The 22,370-nt window shown below is 41.2% G+C and overlaps 1 protein-coding gene across 1 annotated transcript; it reads right to left on the bottom strand.

Annotated features, from left to right (window-relative positions):
* Positions 1–350: 350 nt before the first annotated feature.
* On the bottom strand, positions 351–22,072 carry arrdc1a (arrestin domain containing 1a). Its single transcript, XM_086111360.1, has 8 exons — positions 21,902–22,072; positions 12,989–13,099; positions 12,687–12,737; positions 9,639–9,793; positions 7,909–8,091; positions 4,339–4,515; positions 2,429–2,948; positions 351–813 (listed from the first exon to the last, which is right to left on the bottom strand). The coding sequence occupies exons 1-8, from the start codon at positions 22,017–22,019 to the stop codon at positions 776–778; spliced, it is 1,353 nt and encodes a 450-aa protein (XP_085967486.1). The 5' UTR covers positions 22,020–22,072; the 3' UTR covers positions 351–775.
* Positions 22,073–22,370: the final 298 nt, after the last annotated feature.

Here is a 22,370-nt window from a genome sequence, read left to right as displayed (position 1 = left end):
TTCTGGTTTACTTTCAAATTTAGCTTGTAGCCGACGTGTGCACAATTTGAACATGACGTCTCTGATCCACTGGTTAAAGGACACTTTGATTCTCTCCGCTTTCATCGATAACTGCTTGAAAACACAAAGCATATGAGGGAAAAGAGGCTCAGATTGCACGACTGTCCGTGTTTTTATGTTATGCATTGTGTTTATTCTTTTACTTTGTTAACTGATTCGTAAAGCGCTTTGTTACAACTGCATTTGTTGTGAAAGCGCGATATGAATCAGGATGTATTGTATTGTATTCTGTACAGAAATGCATTCATAAGAAAGTGCTCACAGCTATGAGTAAAAAAAAAGTGACAGTGTTTGTCGAGGAATGTTTTATTGAGTTAGTGCAAATTCTAAGTGAAAACAATTGGTTGTCATTACACAATGATTTAACCGTTACACATTCTGCTCAGCTATGAATCACCTTTCCTACGCTGAGCATTAATGAGTTGAGAACAATAACAGGTGATTAAAAAGACATTTTCTAAGACGGTGAGCAAGGTCAAATCTTGACATCACAGGCAAACAAACCATCTCACTTTTTAGAGTTTTATTCCAATTGAAAATGTGATGATTTGTTCTCAATTAAAATTGACGTGTTAGTAATAAAAGCAAAGTACATTCAAAACACGAATTTCTCTTGATGAAAACGAATCCGATCCAATTGTAAGCATGTGTTGCCACAGCATCCACCAATGAATGACGGTGTCATGCTCGGACGGTTCCTGTTCGCCCACGCATTTTATGAGTTACAGCTTTCATCATAGGAAGGAGGAGCTTCTGAAAAAAAAAAAACATTAAGCAGTTAATTGGTGAAAAACATTGTGAAGCCCACTACGAGATACCACTCGCTCAAAGTAACAAGGACACAATCCCAAACAACCTTGCAATCTGAATGGCATTTCGCATTGATTTCATCAAACTGCAAATGTCTTAGGTTATGTCTCATTTGTCACGGAGCATCTTTGCAAATGGTTATGTCCAAGCTGCCTACAGTTAGGACAATGTGACCGCATTTAGCACATTTCCCAAATCAACAAATCTTTCTGATCTGAACTAATTGTGCTCTCTGAACCACGTCAGCCTGATTTCATGGTACAAGTCATCAAATGTGTGCTCAATGGTCAAAATCAGTCATATCATAATACTATGAACACCATATACGAATTCCTTGGAACATCTGATAAATGTTCATGGAAAGGAGCTACTTTCACTGTACTCAAATCAGTTTTCATTGCACCCCAAGTAAATATCCAGTTTTCTACTTCTGTTGCTCCGTGGCATGGAGGGGATTTAAGCAAAACATTTTTTGTGGGGATTAAACCCACTCAGTCAGTGCCTAATTTATGATGTCCATCCATCCATCCATTTTCCGAACCGCTTGATCCTCACTAGGGTTGCGGGGGGTGCTGGAGCCTATCCCAGCCGTCTTCGGGCAGTAGGCGGGGGACACCCTGAATCAGTTGCCAGCCAATCGCAGGGCACACAGAGACGAACAAACATCCACGCCCACACTCACGCCTAGGGACAATTTAGAGCTTCCAATCAACCTGCCACGCATGTTTTTGGAATGTGGGAGGAAACCGGAGCACCCGGAGAAAACCCACGCAGGCCCGGGGAGAACATGCAAACTCCACACAGGGAGGCCGGAGCTGGAATCGAACCCGGTACCTCTGCACTGTGAAGCCGACGTGCTAACCACTGGACTACCGGGCCGCCCTAATTTATGATGTAAAAATGCATATTAAAAAATAATATCTTATACTTTCAGAGCAGACAACATGTATCAATTAGGTTTTACATTTTTATATATTAAATTGCAATCAATTACATCATTTTTTAATGATGTTACTTTATGAATGAAAGACTATTGGTGTGCGGGTCCACAACTGAACGATGTTCGAAGCCTTTTCATCGGTCAGTTCGGAATGGTGCCGCGACAACTTTCATTGGTCCGCTTGAAATTAGGTTTTTTGTTTACATTTGCCACAGTAGGCTATCAGGCTATTAGCATTCACAGCATGAGGTCACTGGGGCAGTTTGTTAACTAATGAATGACATGATGGGGGGGGGAAAAAACATGCTCAGAGTGTTCTGAAAGACCTCTGTGGTCCCAATCTTCACCATCTTTGGTCTTCTTGGGTATTATCTCCAACCCATGTTTCTACTTCCTCCCACCCTCTCTCAAGTCTGCTATGCCTTTGTCATTTCTGATTGTCTATATTCTCCCTCGATTGAACTACAGATGATTATGTTTAATTTGATGTCCATTTTAATTTGATTACCTTATTTACATGTTTGAAATAAAGACAATCAGCAAATTGAGGATCTAAATCCATGCAACCACTCCACTTATTCCAGTGAGCACAGTATGAACGAGAAGATGCCAGCTAACCTTGTGGGAAGGCTGAGCTCCTGTAGTCTGGAGGCAGGCTAACTGGAGTTAACACTGAGCTCGCAGTGTGATCATTAGAAGGAAGAGTCGAGGTCCTTGTGGAACCACTAATTGGAGTTCTGCCGTGGTCTGTGCCTGACCGATTCTGATGACTGTTTGGGAAAGAGAGGCCGGGAGCATAACTAAATCCACTTGGCGACACAAGTTGGGAGTGCCGATGGTTTGCGAGGCTGCCACTCATAGGCGCACCACCATCGGCACCAAGGTGGTATTCAGTGGGTGGAGCGGTTGGAGTATTGGAGGATGAAAGTCTGGACCGAGGAGCGGGACGCGGAGTCGGTTTTGGGGCAAGGGGAGGTGACAACGATGTAGCAGCTGAAGCTGAGTCAGATGATGTGTCTTCAACATGGGCAGAAGAGAGACGAGCTTCATTTTGGGATGGGTGAAACTTCTTGTCCAAAGCGACATTCCCTATGTGGAGCGGTAACGTCAAGAGGACATTCGGGGACTTAAGGCTGACCTGGTTGAACGGAGATGAAAAGTTTCAACAGTTTCAACAGACCCATATTACACTCTCAATTCACCTCAAATTACTTTTCTGTGCCTAAATTATATGGAGTAAAACAACTTGGACAGCAGGTCATGGAAAACGCAATTTAATAATAATGCATCAGATTTATCTCTCTCTCCAGACACGATATATCGCATCGTCCAGCGTGTCACATGCTTTTGTTGTTGTATGACGACACCGTAGTTGCTTCGAGTGGATGAAAGAAAAGAAAAAAGTTTGAACATTGCTCGTCATCGTCAATGTGGTAACAAGTGGACAACCCTAAACGATTCAATACACTCACTAGATCAGCCAGCTCCTCATTCTACAAGCCTGCTCCTTTTTGACTCCCGACCGTTAATGGACGCCGTCTGTGTTGTATACTTACTGGTCCCACAGACCGCAATTATATTGCCCCACATACTGTTTTTATTTTACTACACTGTAATTTTGTTTTGTTTTTAATGTTATTTGCCTGCGGGTCTGTGCGTGTGCAATTGTTGCTGCGTGTGACGTGTGAAGTACATTCTGGATGTCACAATTAACTGTCGGTGACACGCCTCTGCCGAAAGTTCACTTCCGCGACAAAATGGGAAAAGGAGCAAAAATGTTCACGTCAGCCGGCACACTATCGTGCCTGACCGCACGAACTGCATCGATTAGAAATAGTAACGCGTCGCTTAGAAACGCTCAGCTCGCGTTCGGTTTGAACGCAGCATTTCAAAATGGCTCACACCGAATTGGAAATATTGCAGCAAACAAGACTTTCTTGTTTGTGTAATTTTACGCAGATGGGCTGCCAAACCAAAGACCCAACTATGTATATACAAGTAGAAAGTGCATTTATTTTAATATGCCACATAACTGTCAACTTCGAAAGCCATAGTGATGGAAGTTGGAAAAACAAGCAACTTACTGATATAGCACAGAAACGCTTTACATTTTATTACCGGTACACTACATTAACATTTGCTTGTAGAAAAAGTTTGCGTTCAACAGAGGTACTCTGTGTGAGGACAGAGGTGATTTTAGTGTGTCCTTGCCTTCTTTTGCCTAATTTAGCAAGTGGCGGCCCCCAGTACACTTCAAAAAGTGAAGTGTCTTTTATAAAAAAAAATTCAATGATAAAATTATGCAACGACTTTGTGTTGATCGATCCCATAAAATCTCAACAAAATAAATATGTTTGGGGCTGTACTGTGACAAAATGTAGAAAAAGTTTGAGGAGTAATAAAAGTACTTTTGAAAGTCACCGTATGAAGTTGTCGGGTGGGGGGTGGGGTTATAAAAAAAAAAAAGAACTAATATCGACTAAACTAGTGGCTTTGTAGGTAGGTCAAATACAAATGTGTTTTCTTACTTTAACGTAGTATTCAACCCTTATAAGGTCACAGCCAACAAGGGATGATTGAGGAAGAGGAGGAACAATAATCTGCTCCTTCCACTCCATCTGCCTGCCGGGCTTAACTCGACCTCCCTCCAACTCTGCAATGACCCTCACATCATGGGTGGGTTTTCTTGTCTGATAGGTTACTCTCTGAAACAAAAGGACACAATTATTTACAAGCATAACTCATTGCATTACAGTCACTTCAAACCATCGATATGTTTAATTTTGCCAACACATTACTGAAATTTTCTATTCTTGACAGACATTGACTTTTTTTAACTGAAATGAGCTCAAAAAGTCTTTAATTTTATTTTTCATCAACATTTAAAGATTGTCTTGTGGCAGCAAGTTTTGACATATCTGCCCACGAGAAAGTATATCGCTGGCGTCAGGCCAAAATCTTTTCACAAATCTGTACTATAAGTCACACAATTGTGTTGTTGTTTTTTGAGTGATCTAAAGCGTTGAAATCTGCTTGCCCTCTCTGACAATGCGGTGTTAATGGTTGTACAAATATGCTTCTTTTTTTTTTATCCTGAAAAGTGATGATTTTGGAGGTACAAATGTTCTGCCCTACGCCAGCGCATGCTGCAAGATGAGACGTTTCTTTTTGAAGGAATATAACCACACTTGAGCATCTCATTCCATTTGCCATGGATTGTCAATCACTCAGGGAACAGTCACGGTCATCAGCTATGTGCTAAATGCCAGAGAATCGTGAATGAGCTCGTCGTCTCTGTTATCCAGAGAGAAAAAAAAAATCTTGCAGTCACGTTCACTTGTTATGGCAAGAAGTAGTCATGAAAATCTTGATCAACCAAACCATAAACAAACGAACTTTTACATTAATGTAACGGTTGGATAGAGTGTAAATCAATTAGTCATGCCTGATGTGTATGACAAAATGCTCACGTCCGGTGTGTTGAGCCGAGCTGTTGATGATGCAGCAGTCGTGTCGCAATTGATCTAAGCAAATACACTCCACCAGAGTTAGATGGCACAGTAGATGTTTTTAAATATAATATTACATATCAGGTGCGGCACGGTGAACAACCGGTTAGCACGTCTGCCTCACAGTGCAGAGGTGCAGGGTTAGATTCCCGCCTTCGTGTGTGGAATTTGCATGTTCTCCCCGTGCCTGCGTGGGTTTTCTCTGGATACTCCGGTTTCCTCCCACATTCCAAAAACATACATGGCAGGTTAATGGAACACTATACATTGTCCCACGGTGTGAGAGTGAGCGCAGATGGTTGTTCTTCTATGTGTGCCCTGTGATTGGCTGGCAACCAGTTCAGGGTGTCCCACGCCCATGCCTCGTGAGGATAAGCGGATTAGAAAATGGATGGATGCTACATATCATGTCATAATACGATTGCACATGACATGCCTTTCGCACATGCATGGAAGTGTACTGGGGTGAGAGAGCTTCGGCTTATGACATGCTTTTACGGCGAATGCCTTCATTTTATTTTTATTAAGTCAGAGAAAAGATTGAAAAGAAAAGTTTTTAAAAAATCATTCTTAGAGAGTTAAAAAAAAAAAAATGGGAAATACATTCAATTTCTCCAGTACCGTTAACAGAACTGTGATAGGTAGCTAACTACAATTCAGGCCTTCAATAATTTTACCTCTGGCCTGGTTTAATGCTGGGGCTTGGTACCCACCTTGGACAGACAAATTTGAACTTGTTAGACACAGATTAAATATTTACTCTTTCAGTATATATCATTACAACAACAGGTTTACAGTACATAGTCAACCGCAGGCGTTTGTGAAAATAATAGAAAACCACAAACAATCTGCTGTATGTCCGACCTAAACCAAAGGAGTAAACTGAACTCTATCGAGAGCACTTTAAAATAAATCATTGTTGAGTGATCCCTCACTTATCGTGGTTAATGGGGACCGGGACCCTGCCGCGATAAGTGAAAAACCGTGAAGGAGGGTTTGCTCCCCACTAGGAATTTTAGTGTAAGTGTATGTGGGTGGCAGCATGTTTAAAATATGTAAACAGTGCTTATACTTTACATATTTGAGACAAAGACTACAGCAGTACACGTATTTACTTCAATCTTTAATTATAAAACCATATACAGTAATTAACATTCAGCAGCATTGCCTTCTGAATGAGGCGAAGAGACTTGTGTTGGTGGCGTAGAAGGCGGCTCTCACTTTACGTTCTGACGGTGTAGCCTGCAGATTACTAGGATTGACATATACTAGAAATGGTTTTGTTTTTTGTTTTTTGTTTTGCCAAGTAGCGGCGTACTTTCGGTGATGAAGTGATGAGTTCTATTGACGTGCTGTGTTATCATCACTTTTCAGGACACCTTTAAAACAGCATGTTTGTTCAATCATTAACATTCACCACTCAAAATTGGTGAACAATTTGTACAAATCGCAAAGATATATGGGGACCGAATAATAGTACAGATTTTTGAAAGGATATTAAATTGCCCTATTTGGTAGGTGTTGGCCCAACGTCAGCAAAATACAGGGCCAGTGCTGGTTCTGCCTGGGCTACCAACGGAAAAGGCTTAACCCAGAAAGCTGTTAGGTGTTTATTTGCATTTTATTTTGACCACTCATTGTAGTTGCAGTTTAACTTCTTGGCTGCCTGAATGACTATTTTTACATGCAGTCAATATTCGGGTTAAGGTCAACGTTCTGGTTTCTGAAAAACTCAGGACAACTTCCGTGTAGATGGTAATTGTGATAATTGTGGAATCTCCCATTCTAAGCTTGCGATTTACAAATAACGTTATGACGCAAATAGACGTTATTTCCGCTTCTTTCTTTTTACCGTCAATAAAACACATATTGATGTTACTCACAACAGGACTAAGGCTTTTTTTTCCTCCTCGCTCCAAAAGTGTGTTTTTGTGTTGCGTCTTAATTTCGGAGTCATATTTGTTGACCTCTGGCGGTGTATTGCCGGCGAGTTGCGGGCCAAACGCATGGAGGCCTATTGACATGCATATACTGTACGTGTCCATACACATTTTCATCGGAGAGACAGAAAACGATGTGAAAAAGCTGTGGCGAAATCAATGTATTCAATTTCCACTGTATTGTACATGTTTATGGCAACCTCCCATTGTCAATGTCAGGTGGAGCGGAACTTGATTGACTGGACATTGGATGAATTGAATTGAGAAAAGTTCAACTGATTCTCAGTCTCTCCCTCGTTAACCGAAAGTCAATCAGAGATTTGAATACAGCCAAACAAGTGAGAACCTTGTAAATCTTGTTAGCTAAAAATTCAGCTTGAAATTGTACATGTTTCAGATTGTGAATTTTGGGGGGGGATTGTTTACAGTCCTATGGTAATGCAGATTTATGATAATTTTGGCCATGGCAATCGTGAAAGTAAATGTTCATGTCATTTCATCTTAACTCACACTGGTAATATCATATTATTGACAGACAGGAATGGAAACACTTGTGTAACGAATATATACTCATCCAAATATTTTCAGGACAAGTAGAAACAAACTTCACTGATCGGTGAATATTTGGAGTAATTACAGGAAGGTTTACCTGCACAAGGGAAGCGTTGATGTTGCTTGTAGTTTTTTCCGATTTATTGTGGATGACAGTTGACAGCTGAATGACCTGGCCTGGTATGTAACCCTTCTTGTCAATCTGGGCTCTCAGCATCACTGTGCCACTTTTTAATAGCATGTAGCTGAATTCCTGGATCACTGAAGAGGAGCAGGGACCCTGCACAGAGATAGGCAGTTACAGGACATTGCTGACCTATTTGTTAAATTAAGCTTGATCTCTCTTCAAAACCAGATTTTAATTTCAATGAGACTTTATTTTTATCCTGGTTAAATAAAAGATAAAAAAAGTCTCTCAACTGCCCTGTGTGAATGCGTGTGTGAAAGTGTCTTGGATAAAAAAGTCCAGGAAAGTAAAGTTATTTTCTTACAGGGTGATTTCAACATGAATCTGTTAAAGTGTCCCTCTCAGTTATTCACCGCTAAATTTTTTTAACACTATCTATGCACCTCCCTGTGCCTGCGTGGGTTTTCTCCGGGTGCTCCGGTTTCCTCCCACGTTCCAAAAACATGCATGGCAGGCTGATTGAACACTCTAAATTGTCCCTAGATGTGAGTGTGAGCGAGGATGGTTGTTTGTCTCTGTGTGCCCTGCGATTGGCTGGCAACCAGTTCAGGGTCTCCTCCGCCTAGTGCCCGAAGACAGCTGGGATAGGCTCTAGCACCCCCCGGGACCCTTGTGAGAATTACACATTCAAAGCTATCCATAACCTTGCCCCCCACCCCCCATCTATCAGATCTTCTTCAGATCTCCATTCCTTCTCGCTCACTCAGGTCTTCATCCTCCCTCCACCTCTCTCTACCCTCTGCCCGTCTCAGCACAATGGGGTGCAGAGCCTTCAGCTGCTCTGCCCCCAAATTCTGGAACTCACTTCCACCCAATATTCGTAACATTGATTCTCTTCCCACATTCAAAACCCAGCTCAAAACCCACCTATTCAGACTTGCTTATTCCACTTAAATGTATCTCTTTTTTTATTTATAATTTTATCTGTGGTTTTATTGTTTGCTCTTGCCTGTTAAGTGTCCTTGAGTGTTGTGAAAGGCGCTTACAAATAAAATGTATTATTATTATTATGATTATAAAGCGGATCAGAAAATGGATATCTATGCTCACTTTTTTGACCCCTAATCACTAAACCTACTTGAATAAATAACATCACCATCTGCGACCCTTTTGGAAAACATATTTTCAACAGATTATTTCAATCTTTTACGTTTCTCTATCTGATCGGGCAACTTCACTAAGTAAGTTTAAAACCAAACTTCAAACATATTTGATAAGTCAAAGTCACTGAACCTCATTGCACACCTTCTCAATCACAGATATGTTGTAACACAAACACACCTCTTATTTTAATTTATGTTGATTGTTTGTCTAGGTGTGCCTTGTGATTGACGGGAAAACAGTTCATGGTGCACCCTGCCGACTGCCCGAACACATCTGGGAAAACCCCTTTCCAATCTCACATGCACAAGTTATTATATTGTTGTGTTATCCATGTGCAAAATAAATAAATACAAATATGTATATTTACAGCGGTTGTGAATATGTCTCAACCCTGTGATTCAAGGTTGATCAGTGGGGGGAGTGCGGGGGGTTACCTAGCTGCATGTCTGCAGTCATCTGAAAGAAAGGCAAATGCCACAATACCTTTGTCCAACCAATGTATTCCTCAAGCAAAACAAATACAGTGCATGGCTCACCCATATGTCTGGAATTTTGTTTAAGTTGAGGGGGTCCAAGAGGTAGAATGCTTTCTCTGTGCTGTAATCTTTGGTAAAGCGCGGTGTGTCAACGAAAGCTCTTAATCTGTACACTATTTTACCATAGTTGCCCTCAAACGATGTTGGAGCAGAGCCTGGAAAAAAACAAAAAAACATGTGCTTTAGTACTGTAGTTATTCAAACTACAAGCAAAAAAAATTCAAACTACTAGCAATAACTTCAATGATTGTGTTAACTCATTCTCAATTACCAAGCACAACAAAATGAAATGGCAAATGGCTTGAGGGGTTGGAGGGGTAAACATTTGTCGCTCTGACTGCATCTGGGCCAAAGTCTTAAGAGTCTCCAAAAGAGTCCAACGCCAGTTGCAAGTCAGACTAGTTGCTAATTACTAGAGCACCGAAGTCGCTAATTCTGGCACATTGGTCGATTGCACTGGCTGTGTTCAGAATCATAAACACATTCTCTACTCACTGCTCAGTATTGGAATCTTTACGTAGTGGACTACATACATCATTCACTGGTCAAACAGTGTTTGAAAACTAATTGGGTGCATTGCTAATTATATCACTTTCAATTGTAACCCTTCCATGCACCCTGTTACCTACACTGTACAGTGTAGGTTACAGGGTTACTACAGCTGTCCACTGTAGTAACCGTTGTCCCGGAAAGGGTTGAATTGTTTTTAGAAATCATGGACATGGTTGTTCTCTGGGCCAAAATGGACGATCTGCACTGTTTCTAGTGTAAAGTTAAAAAAGGCCAACGTGAGTGCCTATGGCATGGGTAGCTTGCTCATTTGTGAAGGGACCATTAATGCTGGAAGGGACATAGACGGTTTGGAGCAACATATGCTGCCGTCCAAGCAACTTCTTTTTCAGAGATGTCCCTGCTTATTGCAGCTAGACACTGTCAAACTACATTCTACACGTGTTACAAGTTAGCACAGCATCATAATAGAAGAATACATGGACTAGAATCACCTGCCAGCAGTCCAGACCTGTCGCCCATTGAAAATATGTGGCGCATTATAAGGCACAACAACAGAGACCCGATCTCTTGAATAACTGAAGGTGTACATCAAGCAAGAATGGGAAAGCATTTCAGCAACAAAGCTTCAACAATCAATGTCCTCAGCTCCCAAAAACTTAGTGAGTGTTGTTTAAAGGAAAGATGTAAAACGGTGATTAACATGCCCCCGCCCCAACTGTTTTGGAACATGTTGCACCCCTCCAATTCAAAATGAGTGAATATTTGCAAAAAAAGAAATCTCTTCAGTTTAAACATTCATTATCTTGTTTTTGTAGCGTTTTCAATTGACATAGCATTTGCAAATCACTGTATTCTGTTTTATATTTTACATGATATAAATAAATAAATAGGTGGGGATTACATGACTAACGGGTGATAAATTACTCCACCTCCAATTTCTCATTAAATTACATATGATTTATTTATTTATTTATTTATTTTTGCTGCTGTTGTTTTTGCGCTATCAGTGATGCCAGCAAGACCAGCACAAAACCATGTTGGTCTATGCCGTTTCTTTTTAGCAGGGAGTCGCTTACCATCTCTTGCTCCATGTACTGGGCCGCAGCGCCACAGCATATTGGTTGCTGCCTAGCTGCCTCCTCATGCGGATCGCGATATTCTGTTTTTGCCAGATGGCGGTTGCCACCCCAGTGTGGTTATTTATTTTTTGAGAGCATCCTTTCCAATGGCCTAAAAGTGTGGTCATCCTTGTTTACCTCATGTATAACTAATCAAAGCGACATGGTTCTTACTCGGAGAGTACAGGAGTGTATATGTCAGGCTGCTCAGATGGCATCATGTGGAGGATCTGAACATTTTTATGCATACCGAGTACTGTGAAGACTCAGAATATCAGCAGAGATACTGGTATCGATGCATCCCAAATTGTGTTTGACGCCAAAAGATGAACATGAGACAAGAAATAGTTCCATTTACATTTCCAAGTACAGCTGGATCAGACACACAATTCAGAAGATTGGAAACAACACAACATGTTAGGAAGGAACATCAGGTTTAAAATAGACTGAAGTGGATGAGAGTTTTTTTTAAATTGCTTGCATCAATTCTGTGAGCCATTAACACCCCCAAACATTATTGCACTTGTCTCGGTGATGCTTTTCCAGGCTTTCACTGCAGCCTCTTTTAGATATTTCGTTTAGATGCTGTATATGTTCTGTTAGGTTACTCCCTTCATTCTCCCCATCAGCATATAAAATGCACAATCGACATGAGGTAGACATGGCCACTATAACAGTAGTTTCCAAAGATGTGTGGAGCTGTTGTATTGTATAAAACAGCCAGAAACTGCTACACCCGCGCTGCAAGAAGGAGAGATTGTCAGGCTGCTGAATAAACATACAGGTACATGAAAACCTGCAACCATTGTAAATAGCACAGCCACCTTATGCTGTGATTTCTATGCTATTGCTAATTTATTATATTTATTCTACAAATATATTGCTAATGCTACATTTTATATTGCACTTTTGAACTGTGTACAGTTCTTTTCTGAAACATTTATTTTGTGCAATGAAATACTTTGGGGGGTTTTTTTCTTCCCCCCCAATTTTGCTGCTGTCGACTGCAAATTTCCCCAGTGTGGGACAAATCAAGTTTATCTTATAACAAGCTATATTGATAAGGAGCAAGCACTATTGAAATAAATGTTATGCATTTAAATGCTTTGAAAACCATGCACTACAAAACAGTTCAGACAGCTCCTCAGCAAGAACAGTCGCCGAAGGCCGTAAAAAACAACAAAACAAAACAACAACATTCGCTAGGTGTCAACACACTTGCAAACATTTGCCGTTCAGTAAGATATAGCCTTTAGTGGTTCTAAAATCCATTTGATTTTGTCAAGGGATTGGAGGGTTGATCGAAAAACAAATAAGGGAGACTTAATTTCCTGTAAAGGTTGTCTTTTTGAAGCTGGAGAACACAGACCACAAGAACCTACATTAGTGGCAGACAGAGACAAGTTGCGGCTCTGACCTGGAATAAGAAACTTGAAGGGAAAAGTGTGATGTCCTTGTTTCAGAGTTCCTGTATGAAACGGAAAGAAATAGGAAACAGCATCAAAACAAAAACTCAATGTTAATAGGTTGCTTCTGTGTCTGGAGATTGGGAAAACTATAGACCGCAATTGTATAGATTTAAATCTTCATTTGTACATAGCATTTCATTACATATTTTATTTCTTTTTGTTCAATCCTGTGGACTGGTTTACCCACAAATGTCATCTACATAAACTATAAATAAATGTGTTTGGGGTGGGGATGGGGCGGGTGACCAACCTTTGTCTGAAACAGACACGGTATTGTTGAAGTACTGTTCCTCCGCTGTCCATGTTGTTTCATTTACTTTGTTGGTGATGCCACAGAAACCATTGCAGTTCACCTTAATAGCTGAAAATGACAGATTGCAATATTGGTGTGACTGTACTGGATACATCGCATTAGAGAATAGAGTGGCTAAACCCATGACAAACAATGCAATCACAGTGAGCATTAAGAAAAAGACGAATTGTCAACAATGCTGATAAAAGATGGACCGGCATGACCTTATCCCAAAGACATTGGTAACACAAAATTCAATGAGATGAATTGTTATGTATTTCAGATAGTTTATCCACAAATCTTACAACAACTTCTAGTAAAATGTAAAGTAAAACAAGAGGGGAAAAAAAAGCAAAATGGCTGATGCTATGTAATAGGTTGGGTATCGAGAAACAAGTGGAAGCGGGACAAACATTACGGTTCTCCCGGACTCGTTGGGATTTTAAAATGTTCGTACGAAATACCGATGTCTAGTTCGCCATGCGAAAGCTTCCAAATACGAACAAAGGAGCGATTAGAAATGTATGCATTCGACGAGCAACAATGCACACCTCACCAGACACGACCGAAGAAGAACTAGCAGGAAGTGTGTGTCATGAAAAGGAGGTTGCGATTCACATATGATAAAACAACTTCAAGTACATGGAATGTCTCTCTCTCTCTCTCTCTCTCTACACACACACACACACACACACACACACACACACACACATACATACATAAATGTACTGGTTTCATTAAAGTTCATTTTCCTTTAGCCCCCCTTAGATGCAACTTTTGTAGAAACCCAAATCTTTACAGAATGGTTTACAGAATATGGAACTCAGTTTCCTTCGCCCCAACATGGGTCGCCAGGGCCTCACTCTGGAGCAAGGCATGGAGATGGGGCTCAATGGCAAGCACCTGGTGGCCGGGCCGCCGCCAATGAGACCGAGCCAGGCACAATCCGAAGCAGTAATAAAGATCCCCCTTCCAATGGGCTTACCACATGTGGGAGGGGCCAAATGGATAAGGCGCAAAGTGCTCTTCGGTTGTGGCCAAAGGAGGGGATTTTGGCAGTTAGTGGTGTTGGGTGGAAACTCCCGCATTAATATTCCGTTCCGTTGTAAAAAAGGGAGTGGAGCTACCTCTGCAGTCAATGGGAATGGTGTTTTTGTTGTTTGTTGGAGGCAAAATCATTAAGTCTCTTAGGAATGGATGAAAGGACGGCATAGTATGTGGGTCGATAGGTGGTGTCAAAAGCGACCTCCTCTTTCAGAAAGATGGCCTCTCCACCACTTTTGCGTGGAGATGGCTGCTTTCAAACCATCCGTCTTCTATCTCAAGTACAATGTAAATACATTTTTGTTCTCAAAACATTGGTGCTTCTTTTTGAGGTGCAGGTGGACAGCTGAGTCGTGACCCTGAAGAGTTAGCCCGTCTGTTGTCCCATGCGCCTGCTCAATGGTTGTTTGGTTTCCCCAATACTGTATATATCTGTGTATTCCCCCCTGCACTTGACTGCATACACCAGATTGCTTTTCTGAGTATGGGGTGTCTTGTCCTTGGGGTGAGCCAGTCCTTTGTCTTAGGGTTGTTACTAGGTTTGAAATGTACCGTTAGGTCTTGTGTTTCAATGTTAAAAATCCTTGTGAGTTTCTCAGACAGACCTGATAAATATGGAATCAGAAGATTGTTGTGTCTGTCACTCTTTTCCCTCTCATTCACCTTGAGAAAGAAATGACCTGGCTGAATGTCCACAAACATTTGTGTGCTTATGTAAAGTACACCAGCTCAGAGAACGCACCCTTTTTAAGAGTCCTCGGACAAAGTGCTGGAGAGAGCGTCCGCTGAAGACTCCCCCATTCTGCTGAGAGAAGTAAATGCTCACATGGCAATGGCAGTGAGGCCTTAAAGGGCGGGCAGGGAGGAACTTTCGAGAAATAATCAATAACGTCTTTAAATGAGGTCAGGAAAAAGTTTTTTCCAATACCCCAATATCAGTCAAGCTCTCCCTTGGCCCCAGGCGAGAAACAACATCCTGATGCAGTGCCTCAGATTAGATAAATAGATAGAAGAATTTATCCGGTGTGGGAAATTAGATCATCACGGCATGTAGCTGAAATAATCTTAAAAGTAGGGTCACTCGTATCACAAGGCACCAATGTTTACTTTTTAAAATGTGAGAAAAGCTCAAAATCCTTAAAATAATTATTTCTGTGCATTGGTAACACATTATATATATATTTTAAATCAATCAAATTAAATTACAGAAAATAATGAAAAAACATTACATTAGGGCTGTTTAATAAGATTGCATCTGCAGAAGACAGTAGAAACTGGCTCACCTCTTTAGAGTTTCACATTGCTGCGAATCCCTAAACTAATATTTAACTGCTGCTTCTGAGAACTGCTTCACATATGGTATGTGTTGTGTGGAGTCAACCAACTTGACGCACAAGTGAATGGGTATGTGAGACCATGATTATTTGACAAGTTTTCAATCAGATTAACAGCCGGTTGGTCTGGCAGCAAGATCCTGTTTGTTAACTGTTGTGTTCAAGATCACTGTCTTGTTGAAACACCCATTTGAAGGGGATGTTCTCTTTAGTATAATGCACCATGATCTCTTCTTGCATTTTGATGTCTGTCAATAGGCCCAACACCAAAGCAAGAGAAACATTCATTCCTACAGTATATGATAACGCTTGCAAACACCATGCCTTACTGTCATATGTTCAACGTAATCAGCGTTTGGGGATTGACTGACAGATTTCCTCCAACATTAGACCCAAAAAGAACAATCTTACCCTTCATCAATCCACCAAATCCCCCCCCCCCCCGCCATTACTCTTTAGGTCAAGAACTGTGTTCTTTTGATCACACTTGAGCTGATTGCCAAAGTCTTTGTCATTGACTATTCTTTGATTCAAAAGCAAGGAAGTCTTCCATTTGCGGTTTTGCTTTCAGTGTAAATGTCCCATGCCACAACATTCCATCAATCCATTATCAATGTAACCTTTGATGTCCTTTCATCTGGTTTGCAACATAACATCCATCCATCCATTTTCTAATCCTCTTATCCTCACAAGGGCCGCGGGCGCGCTGGAGTCTATCCATAGCTATCTTCGGGCTGTAGGCGGGTGACACCGTGAACTGGTTGCCAGCCAATCAGCAGGCACGCACAGATGAACAACCATCTGCGCTCACACTCGCACCTAAGAACAACTTGGTGGGTTCCATTAACCTGCCAAGCAGGTTTTGGAATGTGGGAGGAAACTGGAGTACCCAGAGAAAACCCACGCAGGCACGAGGAGAACATGCAAACTCCTCACAGGAAGGCCAGAACCAGAATCGAACCCTGCACCTCTGCATTGCGAGGCTGGCGTGCTAACCAGTCAACCACCGTGCCGTTGCAAAATAACATGGGATATGTAATGAATCTTTGCTCTGCTTGGATCGTTGTTCTGAATTTACATGAAAAACAGCTTTGCTCTGATTGGTAGAACAGTACAGTATATCTTACCATCTTTCGTCAATTCCATTTCTGAAGAGTTCTTGCTGCCTGCTAATGCTAAAGGCTCTAGGATGCCTCGCTAGCTATCATGATCTCCATTTTTTATTTTTCAATAGAGCCTAAGACAGAGAACTGAGTATGTATAATGTGTGGCTAATGCTATTGCTCACTTCATCCACAGTAAATCACAACAGAGAGCTGGAAACAACCACTTACCAGATACACCAACTATCTCACTAACCATTCTCCTGGCCTGCTATTTTCCCGTAGTGTCCCAATAATGGTGGCAGGAGTTATCAAAAAGGTCTGAGTGGCACAGATAGCAACTATCGTTTAGTTTTGTTTCCCCACTCTTTTATATTCTCAACGCCAATTGGCTGTCGCAAAACAGTCTGACACAAGTTTGAGTTGAGCGAGTAGGTAGATGAATAATGAGTAGCTTATATGCATAACAACATCTGATTCAGATCCGCTTGTTTTCTATGACTTAAGCACTTCATAATTTCATTTATGGCATAAAATCACAAACTGTATACAGTATATGTCAAACTTTAAACCATGGTCACAGACTCATATGCATAGTGAAAAATGCTTTGTAATGATTTATATTCGTCTTATTTCTTTATATCACAAAATTGTTGGTACCCCTTCCGTTAAAGAAAAATAGTAAAACAAGTTAATAGCATTATAAATGAAAAATTGAATGAAATGACTTTTGAATTGTGGTTCAACAGAAGTATCATGAAATAGGCCTTGGCAAAAAACAATTGTACCTTTAACTTAGAATTTTGTTCCATAAGCGTTCAAGGCAATCACCACAATCAAACAATTATTGAAATTTTCAATAAAACTTCAGCACCTCTTTGCACACAGGTGTCATAGTCAAGGCCCGGTGGTCAGATCTGGCCCACCATATCATTTTATGTGGCCCGTGAAAGTAAATCAAGCATGTCAAGTTACATGATGCTTGCTAAAGTCTGAACCAAAACTTCAAATTGTCATATGTAATCCACAATAACAGTCATTATTCTTCACTTCAGATTTTAAAACTAGTTATTCATCAATTTGTTGTGCGCTGTGTAAGTAATATGTTGAGGGGATTAAACATTTATAAAGTTTCCCAAAATTCATAATGGCCCTCCAAGGGAAACCATAACTACAATGTGGCCCGCGACAAAAATGAGTTTGACACCCCTGTGTTTGCAGTTATAATTATTGCCTGCTGTTCATGAGCAAACTGCTCCAGTTGAACTAGGTTAAAGGCTGCTTTCTTCAGGCGGCATGTTTGAGATCCCTCCACAGATTATCAATAGGATTTAGATCAAGGCTCATAGAAGGACACTTCACGAGAGTCCAATGTTTTGCTCTTAGCCATTCTTGGGTGTTTTTAGTTGTGTTTTGGGTCAGTATCCTGTTGCAAGACCCATTTACTGCGACCGAGACCAATCTTTCTTAAACTGGCCAGCACATTTCTCTTTAGAATACCTTGATGATCTTGAGATTTAATTCTACCCTGCACAGATTAAAGACACCCTGTGCCAGATGTAGCAAAGCAGCCCCACAACATAACAGAGGCTCCTCTGTGTTTCACAGTGGGGACAGTACTCTCTTCTCCTTTTGGTATGCTTTTTTTTGTTTGTTCTTTGGGTTTTTTTGCATCCATGAACAGAACTGATGGGTCTTGCCAAAAAGTTCCATTCTACCCTGCACAGATTAAAGACACCCTGTGCCAGATGTAGCAAAGCAGCCCCACAACATAACAGAGGCTCCTCTGTGTTTCACAGTGGGGACAGTACTCTCTTCTCCTTTTGGTATGCTTTTTTTTGTTTGTTCTTTGGGTTTTTTTGCATCCATGAACAGAACTGATGGGTCTTGCCAAAAAGTTCCGGTTTTGTATTTTATTTCTATGGGACATTCTCACAGAAGCATTGTATCTTATCAACATGCAGTTTGGAAAGTGATTTTAATGATTTATATTTAACAGTGTTGTACTACTTTGTGAGGGTGGGTTGGGGGAACAGACTGACAATAGATGGACCGGTGAAAGTTACTGATGAAGCGGTTAAAAATAACATGATGGAATGACGGACAGACAATTAGAGTTTGGTGCGGCTCAAAGAAAAAGACGGACTGACAATAACAGACGAGTGACCGCCCTGCTGACGAATGACAGACTGGTAACACTTTATAACTTGACCACCTGTTAATTTGTTTCTGTAAGCTTCCATTAAAGGTTATCCAACCCATCCACGTCATATTTCAATTTTTTGGATTCGGGTTGGGTGCAGTAAAGAGTTAAAAATTAAGGCGTTCAGGCATGATTTGAGCTCGTTACTAAATAGATTCTGAAAATAGACACTTTAAGGAAAAGAAAAAAAAAGTGGCATGAAAAAATGTTGGGGGTGACCGTCAACCCCACTGTCCATCTAGACCAGTGGTTCTTAACCAGGGTTCGATCAAACCCGAGGGGTTTGGTGAATCAGTCTCAGGGGTTCGACAGAGCCTCTGCCATGGAGGCTAAGACACACCCAACTCAACATGTCAATTAGTCATGACATGCACACTTCACCATCACTGCCTGGTTCATTCTGTGCACAGTTAAAAAAACACGTATACTTTATTCATTCATTCATTCATTTTCTAAACCGCTTAATCCTCACTAGGGTCGCGGGGGGTGCTGGAGCCTATCCCAGCCGTCTTCGGGCAGTAGGCGGGGGACACCCTGAACCGGTTGCCAGCCAATCGCAGGGCACACAGAGACGAACAACCATGCACACTGACACTCACACCTAGGGACAATTTAGCGTGTTCAATCAGCCTGCCATGCATGTTTTTGGAACGTGGGAGGAAACCGGAGTACCCGGAGAAAACCCACGCAGGCCCGGGGAGAACATGCAAACTCCACACAGGGAGGCCGGAGCTGGAATTGAACCCGGTAGCTCTGCACTGTGAAGTCGACGTGCTAACCACTGGACTACCGGGCCGCCTACGTATACTTTATCCATCCATCCATTTTCCGAACCGCCTGATCCTCACTAGGGTCGCGGGGGGTGCTGGAGCCTATCCCAGCTGTCTTCGGGCAGTAGGCGGGGGACACCCTGAATCGGTTGCCAGCCAATCGCAGGGCACACAGAGACAAACAACCATCCTCGCTCACACTCACATCTAGGGACAATTTAGAGCGTTCAATCAGCCTGCCATGCATGTTTTTGGAATGTGGGAGGAAACCGGAGTACCCGGAGAAAACCCACGCAGGCCCGGGGAGAACATGCAAACTCCACACAGGGAGGCCGGAGCTGGAATTGAACCCGGTACCTCTGCACTGTGAAGTCGACGTGCTAACCACTGGACTACCGGGCCGCCTACGTATACTTTATATTTATACTAATTGTGTTTACTTTTTTCTGTTTTTAATAAATGTGTTTTTTTTGTCTTGAATTTGTTAAAAAAAAAAAAACCAAAAAAACATTTTTCTCTTGAAGGGTTTAGTGAATGTGGATATGAACTGGTTGTACTCTAACAAGGTTAAGAACCACTGATCTAAACTATAATAAAATCATCTCAAAACTGAAAACAATAATTCCCTGTAGGCCTAAATCTTTTTCAGCATTTTTTACACAAGTAAAAAATTGCAATACCTAAGTGCTCTCTCTCACCCGCTGGAAATAACTTTTCTTTTGGCCAAATGTAAAATAAATAAATAAATGTGGATATGAAGTATTTTGTAACCAATGTTTGGTAGCCATGCCCAACTTGCTAATATCGTCTCCTGCCACGATAGGGATCCCGGTCTAAGACCATCCACCTCCAGCATAATCTGGACACACAAGCTTGTCCACAGGGGCTGAAGTAGGCCCATGCCCCAGTGTGTGTTACAACTGTGCGTTTGCTGTGTCCACGACCAGAGATGGGCATTCTGTCAGGACTGACGGAAGCTTTGTCAGCCAGTCACTGACAAGTGATGACATTTTTATTATTTTTTTTAATGACAGACTAAGCACTGACAGAAGTGGTTTTTCGTCCGTCAGTGTAATCATCACTGACCCATCGATCGGTGGATTGTCGGGGTGGGAGCCCTGAAGATGCAGCCCAAATTGGCCCTCGCCCCATTGTCTTTGACCACTGTACGCCCCTAATCACCAGCCATGAACATCAGCACAAATCATCAGTGCCATGTAGAAATATTGTTTCTCCCAAAAATTGTGATTTATCGTTTTCGTCATATTTTACTGCTATTACTGTATTTTTAAAAAAGAGTCTATGCATCTACATTATTATGTCAAAGTATGCTTCTGTATCGCACTGGGTTTTGGCTATAGTGTATAGACATGTCCGATATGTACATATACAGGGTGTCCCATAAGCCTCCATAAATAGGAGAAATAATATGTTCCATACATATATGGTTCTAACATTTATTTATTTATATTTCAGATAACCCAGATAAAGTAATGCATTCGAATTAAGAGCAACGAGCTGAAATCATCCATATAGATCAGGGATGTCAAACTCAAGTTTGTCACAGGCCACTTTGGGGTTATGTCTTCCCTCGGAGGGCCGTCATGAGAGTGAAACTAAATGAATGTTTATATAGAATGACTAGTATGCAACAAATTGATGGATTACCAGCTTTGAAATTAGTCAACTACAATAGTTTTTTCAATTATTGTTTGAGTGAGTGTTAACAGGATAACAAAATTATTGCAAAATCTCAACGTTATTTATTACACATGACAATATGACATTTTGGTACAGATTTTAGCAAGGATCATGGAAGCTGACACACATGATTTGCTTTCACAGGACATATAAAATGATATGACAGGCCAAATCTGGGCCCCAGGCCTTGAGTTTGACACCTGTGATATAGACCATATCAAATAAATAAAAATGGTTTATATCAAGAAACGTTTATTTTTTTTCTATGTATCATGCTTGCTTGTATCTCAACAATTGTTCTCGTAATTGTCATAGAGTCTATGACAATGACTATAAAAATTATTAATCAAAATCATGAGTGGTCTTTATTCATTCAACCTGTAGTGTTTTTGTGCCAACGGGAAAATGATTAATCAAAATCATGAGTGGTCTTTATTCATTCAACCTGTAGTGTTTTTGTGCCAACAGGAAAATTCACATACTAAATTCACATGAAAAAAATACGTCCGTAATATAGAACTAATGAGAATAATTGTAAATAAATACCATAAAAATTAGCGCACATATATTAAAAGGACATCTCAGCATCAAAATAGTATGTTGTGGTTACTTCTGATAATTGTGGTTTCACTTCCTTGTTTGGCGACGCTACTGTTTCTCTCCCCCTCTAGATTACAAGAAAAACCAGAGTAATTGACCTTTTACGTCACTCTTACCTTTACATTGTAGCTTTTGGCCCACTTTGATCGTCACGGTTCCCGAGATACACTCGCCGGGGCTGTAAAGTTCTTTCCTGTTGTCAAATGTGATCTCCAAGGCCTCAATTTTGCCCATGTTTGTCCCGATTCAACAAGACTGCGACGGTCACCTGTGCGATCCAACCCTTTCCAAACCCGCCCCTTTGCTCGCGTCACCACATTCTCAAGGTGGCTCATGTCACTACTCCGATACCGACCGTCTTCGATTGTGTCTTTCTACACTTGCACACAGTCGCTAGATGGTGACAAAGCATGTCAATTGGATTCAATTTGTGGTAAAACTCGCTTGTCTTTCAGATTACTGTAGTCATTTTGGAACACAGTAGTTTGCATTTTCATTCAACACAACGGTTGCGTCCTTGTGACTCGTAGGAACGACAGAAAAACATCTGCGATGTCATTTCGCCTAAAACAAATTTTACTTTTG

This window comes from Hippocampus guttulatus, chromosome 5, assembly GCF_054856545.1.
Source record: "Hippocampus guttulatus isolate MCC_2025c chromosome 5, RoL_Hgut_1.0, whole genome shotgun sequence".
NCBI classification, from domain to species: Eukaryota; Metazoa; Chordata; class Actinopteri; order Syngnathiformes; family Syngnathidae; genus Hippocampus; species Hippocampus guttulatus.
This window is presented reverse-complemented; position numbering and strand designations above follow the sequence as displayed.